Genomic DNA, 7,500 nt, shown 5'->3' with positions numbered 1-7,500 from the left:
CATTTAGCTTGGAGGTCTTGGGATAGCTTCACAATTATTTAATTGTCCACTCAAGGACAATCAGTGGGTCTTTTGCTGCCCTGCCCTGAAACCTTGGCAAAGGTATCTTGGGGTTGCCAAAAGTGCACTCCTTGACCTTGGTATGTTCTGACTCTTAAGGGTTTTTACGAAAGTGGCATCTGTGCCACTTTCCTCCATTATCCTCCTTCCATCCTCCTTCCATTATCATGGTAAGAAGCAGAAGTACTGGCTACAATCAAGACAAGGAACTCTTCAGCACTTGAAAAAAAGGCTCGAAGGAGCAAATTAAAGACTACCCAGGCAGCTTGAGGAGGGAGATAAAGGAAAATCAGTTCTGAAAAGCAGATATAGTTTAAGATGATCTTATGTGGGAGACATGTGGGGATTTCTTGTCTCAAATAAGATCTTTTGACCTTTGAGAAAATAATGTCCATTGGGAACCAGAAACAGAGCACCTGGCTAAAGATTCAGTAGGTACTTTTTTCTATAGTGGTAGAAACTGAGACCTTATCTTCTGGGCTCCACTTGAGAGGAGCAGCACCAGCTTCTACAGCTAAGAGTCTGCACTCAGAGTTTATTTTACTGATGACACTTCCAACAACTAATTTTGTTGCTTGTTGGGGTTGAGACCCACTATGTCATCCTCACTGCTTGGGGAATGTTAGGCGTCACAGAGAACATCTGGAACACTTGTCAAAGTCTTTACTGCTAAAATCTTTTCTGTATTGGCAGATCTTGAAATACTTCCTATAGCCGCAATGCATTTTTTTTTTTTTAAGATGGGGAACCCAAGGGAAATATCCATATGCAAAACTTCACAAAATAATGGTTTTCTTGGAATGAGGATCTTTAAGGAAGGTCTTGACTATGTATGTATAGCTACTGAACTCATCTGCTCCAAGGCCCACTCAGGAGCTCAGCCATAGACTCAGGGCCTGTACAATCTCAGAGCTGTTAAACTGTCTTCCTCACTTCCTATGGTACCTATAACTATGGTACTCCTATGCCAATATGGGCCTTTAATAAGCAATTGTCAACATGATCCCCTTTGAATTATACAAAAGTGTCCCCAGCAAATCACTATTGAGCATACTTATTTGACACTTTTTCATTCCTTATGTAATTTTTCCCTACAAGAAACAAAAAAGTAATGAGAGTTTGCTATGTTCCAAGTTACCAGGTACTCTTCTGGATGGCATGGAAACAAATTCAGATATGATCCAGTCTCTGTCTTTAAGAAGTTTGAGAAATAATGGGAAACAGGAGAAATGCTGCAGCTTATTATTGCAAAAAAAAAAAAATTGTATCATTTAGGATTCAATCAAAGTGGAAGCACTGTATGTAGTGATGAATAAGAGATTTATTATAATTCTGGGAACTGATGAAAAAGTTTATGTCAAGCTCTTGCTTCTATGACTAGAGTTGGGCCTGAATCTGTAACCCTGGAGGTGAACAGGTAAGGACAAATGGGCATTGAAGTGAGGGGAGAATGATTCAAACCTACACCATGAAATCCATAAAGACAAAATGAAATAAAATGAGAAAACCGGGACCTACATCTGTCTCTCACTGTCTCCAACCTTGTTGATATGGGAGATCTGCAGGAGAAGCTGGCTCCCTTCATCATAGAACTACCCATTCACTTGGCCCAAGAGATGGAGGAGGAGATCCATTTGTGCTAGAGGAGTTGTGGGTTCAACAGAAGCCCATACCAATGAGTAAAAAGCAGACTAGCAGAATAGCATCTCTGTTGCATCAATAAGTGCAAGCTGCAACAAAGCCTGGCATTCTCTGCCAATCTTCAGAACACAGTGGTTGTTGTGTGTGACATTTCCACCTTCTAAATCTCACTACAAATTCCACCACATCCATATAGAAATTTAGATCCATATAGAAAGGAAAATTCCAGATAATGTAGTTCCAGCTTAGACAGACACAGTACTAAGTCAACTTTCTTGGGCACCTCCTAAGTACCAGGCTCTGTTCTATGTGTTTGGAACACATTCTTATTTTCAGCGTCCTCTTATTTTGTGATCTCTGGGATTGACTTCCGGTTTTTATGCTCCATGAAATTAGGTAGCTTTTAAGGCAATATCTCTTCTGCCCTCTGGGCAACACTTCTAGATCATTCCAGAAGAATTCTTTTTCTCTCTCAAAGTACTGCTTATTCTTATTCCTTCCACTCCTCTAGTTCTCAATCAGGAATCTTTCAGGATAGAAATATTTAGTGTGTGTGTTTGTGTATTACTAATAGAACCAGATAAAATCATCACTATTTCTAGTGACCATTGAAACTTTATGGCTATTTCTTTGCATATTAATGCTCAGTTTGCCAATTTTGCAACATTATTTTGAGGTTGATGTGCTGTCCATACTTTGATATTTATTTTTTCTAAGCATTGTGTCTATGTACACAAATGCACTCCAACATGGAGTTAATTCCCATGTAGTGAATGATAGCTTCCAAAAACTTCTCTAACAAGAAAATACTTAACAGGATAAATCAATTTTCATATGACCTCCAATGTTATTTTGTAAACCCCCTTATCATCCCCTATCTTGAATTATTATTTGTCTCCTAGTCTTCCCCTTTAAGATCAAAGTCGCTTGAGGTTAGGAACCATTGCTTATTCATCTTATTATATATAATAAAGACATATTATATATAATAACATATATTACTGTATCACAGTATCCAACAAAGATGCTTAAAAAAACCTTTGTTGAATGATTGAATACATACATACATATATACATACATAAACATTTGTCCAAGATTCCAAGGTCACCACAAATAAGTACCACCATTTCCTTTCAAATATACAATGATGTAGATAAAATGTAACACAAAATCTGATTCTTGGTAGATACAACAGTATTTGATATTCTTAATTTTTTTATATTGAAGGTCCTCATTCCATCCCCATTTTACTAAAAATAAAAGATGAATGAGGACAACAGATATTCAAATGTAATAAAAAGATGGACAAATGAAAGCAACATAATCCACTGATAAAATGAGTGACTATATCTTTAATTCACCTTTATAATACAGTGTAAATTAGAAAACCACATTAAATGCTACTATTTATAAGCTTTCTTTTTGATCTGCTTTTCCAAAGGCATCTGAAATTGCCATGAAGAAGAAAATAAGTCCCTTATTAGATTTGTTTTACCTCTTTTCCACCTAACAGTGAATGCAATATTTTTCAGAAAGTATGTACAAAAATATACAGTTAATCTATTTATTTCTATGATTATAGGACATTTTCTTAAGATTCTTGATTTTCATAAATAATTTTAAGAATCTAATGAGAATTAGTTTTTAAATTTTGATGACAATCATACATGAACTCTTTAGGAATTGAATTAAAGCTATATATCCTCTTCCCAGACAAGTGCATATAGGCTCAGATATATACGTTTACATAATAATAGTGCTCATTCACTTTCTGAAGCTTATTCTTAGATTTCCTGGTGACTATGGACCCATAGGTTAAGATTGCACAGGTTGGAGGTTCTTATAATGGTATTGATTACGATAAATCAATAATAATGTGAATTTATATGAGATAGAATCAAGGAATTTTGCCTGAAAGAGAAGAAGGATGGATCTGATGCCTTTGTAGTTCTTTAGTGGTTCCAAAATTTGGTCATGTGGTGATATCCATGATGATGAGACAATGAGAAGATAACAAAGAAGACTTGGACTTAGGACATCCCTTAAGTGATGACGTCCCTTCACTTTCACCTCACTGTTTTCTTGTTGAAACTCCTAGCAAGTGAAAGATGCCACCAAAATCCTACTATTACCTTCTTAAACACGTCCTTCAAAGCTTGTTTTACTCGCTCATTACGTAAGGCATAGATGAATGGATTCAGCAGCGGTGTCACAAATGTTGTTACCACTGTCACTGCCCAGTTAGTATCCACAGAGCCACTCTGTGATGGCCGCACATATAGAAAAATGGCACGTCCATAGAAGAGGGTCACCACCATCAAGTGGGAGGTGCAGGTAGAGAAAGCCTTCTGCCGGCCTAAAGCTGAGGGGATGCGCAGGACAGCCAGGATTATGTGACCATAGGACACGGCAGTTATCATCAGTGAGGCTATGATGACAAGAGAAGCTAAGACAAAGTCAGTTTCCTCCAACTCCTTGGTGTTGGTGCATGCCAGGCGAAGCAGAGGACCACTGTCACAGAAGAAGTGCTGCACCACAGCATCCTGTTCACAGAAAGGAAGCAAGGCCACAGCCACTGTGGGGCCAAGTACTGCAAGGAGTCCCCCGACCCAGCAGGCCAAGGCCACTCGGAAGCACACAGCCCCATTCATGAGCAAGGGGTAGTGCAGAGGATGACAGATGGCCAGGTAGCGATCCACTGACATGACAGCCAACAGTAGGAACTCAGAGGCCCCAAGAAAAAAGTAGAGATAAAACTGGGTAATACATGCAGCAAAGGAAATAGTGTTTTGCCTTGAGAGGAAATTGCTCAGCATCTTGGGAATAATGACAGAAGTGAGCAGAATCTCTAGGCAGGACAAGTTACCTAGAAAGAAGTACATGGGAGTCTGCAGGCGAGTATCAGCTCCTACCACCCCAACGATCAACACATTACCTGCTAGAGTCAGCAGATAAATAAGAAGGAAGACAGAAAACAGTTCTGCTTTTGTGCTATTGAGATTTGGGAAACCCGCCAGGATGAACTCGATCACACCACTGCTCTGGTTTCCACCAGGAGCCATTATCTTTCCCATCTGTGCAACAGCATGAACAGAGTCCTGGTGAGGATTCTCCAAACAATCCTAAAATTTATTTTATCATGATATGGCACACGAAGCTCCACTTTCTCTAGTCACAGATCCTGTTAATACTTGAAGAACCTTAATGTCCATCAAGAGACAAATGGATAAAGAAGATGCGGCCCATATATACAATGGAATATTACTCAGTCACAAAGAAGAATGAAATAATGCCATTTGCAGCAACACGGGTGGACCTAGAGATTGTCACACTGGTGAAGTAAACCAGACAGAGAAAGAGAAATATTGTATGCTATGACTTAAATGTGCAATCTAACAAAAAAACATGGGTGTGATGAATGAATTTATCTATAAAACAGAAACAGAGTTACAGATGTAAAAAAAAAAACTTATGGTTATGAAGGAGTAAGGGGAGAGATAAATTGGGAGATTGGGATTGACATATACACACTACTATATATAAAATAGATAACTAATAAGGACCTACAATATAGCACAGGGAACTCTACTCAATACTCTGTAATGGCCTAAATGGGAAAAGAATCTAAAAGAAGTGGATATATGTATATGTATAACTAATTCAGTTTGCTGTACAGCTGAAACTAACACAACATTGTAAATCAACTATACTCCAATAAATTTTTTTTAAAAAGATTTGAAGGATCTGAGGTCTTCATCTAATTGATTCTTAGAGCTGAGGAAGATTTCCTATAAATGGTAGCTGAAACTAAGGTGTGAAGATGACAGGAGGCTCCATCTTCACATCTACTATTCTAAGATCCCAAATGGTGCTATCTCATTATTATAATAACAATATCCATTGAGCTGGACAAAAATTAAGAAAAATCATTTTGTGAAGAATGTGATTCCCATTCAACCAGAATCAGAACTTGAGCCAGACTGCCTGGCTTTGAATCCCAGCATCTACACTTACTAGCCGAGTAGCCTTGGAAAAGTTACTTAACATCTCTGCACAACTCAATTGTAAAATGTTGTAAGGAGGAAATGAATTCATAGTGCAAAGAGTTGTCAGCACTTAGCTGACAAACGATGTGATAGAGAAAGCTCTGGACTCTAAGTTAGGGCACCAGAGTCTAGCTTTGTCTTGCCACTTCCCTTGGAAGACAGTCAATTAATCCAGCCTTGTTGGTCTTTCATCTGCTCAGCTGTAGAATGAGTCATAGGAATCTAGGCCATTAGTACACTTATTACACAATATTACCTTTTCACGGAGAAGGCAATGGCACCCCACTCCAGTACTCTTGCCTGGAAAATCCCATGGGTGGAGGAGCCTGGTAGGCTGTAGTCCATGGGGTCGCTAAGAGTCGGATATGACTGAGCGACTTCCCTTTCACTTTTCGCTTGCATGCATTGGAGAAGGAAATGGCAACCCACTCCAGTGTTCTTGCCTGGAGAATCCCAGGGACGGGGGAGACTGGTGGGCTACCGTCTATGGGGTCGCACAGAGTCGGACACAACTCAAGTGACTTAGCAGCAGCAACCTTTTCATGGAGACTTTCTCCTGCAACCCAATGGTCTAACAGAACTCTGTCAAGAAGTGCTTGCCTATCTAAAGCAAGTTATATTTAAAAGGGAGAATAGGGATAAACCACACTGATTCAGTCAGTTATCCGCATATTTTAATTTAGTGCCAACTTCAAGTCAAATATTCTGGGGAATGTTAAGATGAGTTTCTCAAGCTTTTTCAGTCCATAATACCAAGCTAAGTCTCTTCAAACTTGGGCCCTATTAGATGACTTGCCAGAGACAAAATTATGAATTCCTGGTAATTTCTAATAAATTCAGAAATTAAGTCCTTACCAATTGATTCTCGTCATTCCAATTCTGAAGACTAACACCAATTATAAGAACAAATCAATGATATTCTGAAATTTGTTTTTAAAGCCTCAGTTACTAGGAGAAAACTGATCACCATTAGCCATGAAAAGCATGAGAAATGACCTTAAGTCTTTGGTTCTCTGTCAGCCCTACAGTTCTCTAGCACACCCAGCAGTCTTCGTTTGCAATAAAGTTTGTGTGTTGAGTTGCTTCAGTCGAGCGATTCTTTGTAACCCCATGGACATGACTCTTTGTGACCCCATGGACTAAAGCCCATCAGGCTCCTCTGTCCACGAACTGGAGTAGATTGCCATTTCCTTCTTCAGGGTATCTTTCCGATCCAGGGATCAAACTCATATTTCTTACGTCTCCTGCATTGGCAGGCAGGTTCTTTACCACTAGTGCCACCTCTCTACTTACAATCTCTCACCTGTGACTCCCACCCAAGTAGCAAAACTTTTGTACCTTTTGTTTCAGATCAGATCAGATCAGTCACTCAGTTGTGTCCGACTCTTTGCGAACCCATGAATCCCAGCACTCCAGGCCTCCCTGTCCATCACCAACTCCCAGAGTTCACCCAGACTCACGTCCATCGAGTCAGCGATGCCATCCAGCCATCTCATCCTCTGTCGTCCCCTTCTCCTCCTGCCCCCAATCCCTCCCAGCATCAGAGTCTTTTCCAATGAGTCAACTCTTCACATGAGGTGGCCAAAGTACTGGAGTTTCAGCTTTAGCATCATTCCTTCCAAAGAAATCCCAGGGCTGATCTCCTTCACAATGGACTGGTTGGATCTCCTTGCAGTCCAAGGGACTCTCCAACACCACAGTTCAAAAGCATCAATTCTTCAGCGCTCAGCCTTCTTCACAGTCCAACTCTCA

General features: G+C 39.8%; 1 protein-coding gene across 1 annotated transcript; it reads right to left on the bottom strand.

Annotated features, from left to right (window-relative positions):
• Positions 1-3,768: 3,768 nt before the first annotated feature.
• LOC104988220 (olfactory receptor 6S1) lies at positions 3,769-4,865 on the bottom strand. Its single transcript, XM_010839469.1, has one exon. It carries the CDS (start codon positions 4,774-4,776, stop codon positions 3,769-3,771), a length of 1,008 nt encoding a protein of 335 aa, XP_010837771.1. The 5' UTR covers positions 4,777-4,865.
• Between the last annotated feature and the right edge of the window lie 2,635 nt (positions 4,866-7,500).

The sequence above is a fragment of the Bison bison genome, unplaced genomic scaffold (assembly GCF_000754665.1).
Source record: "Bison bison bison isolate TAMUID 2011002044 unplaced genomic scaffold, Bison_UMD1.0 scf7180017864117, whole genome shotgun sequence".
NCBI lineage: Eukaryota > Metazoa > Chordata > Mammalia > Artiodactyla > Bovidae > Bison > Bison bison.
This window is presented reverse-complemented; position numbering and strand designations above follow the sequence as displayed.

What these genes read in the sequence shown, in the direction of transcription:
- LOC104988220 (XM_010839469.1), bottom strand. Translation starts at nt 4,776, where the DNA reads ATGGGAAAGATAATGGCTCCTGGTGGAAACCAGAGCAGTGGTGTGATC.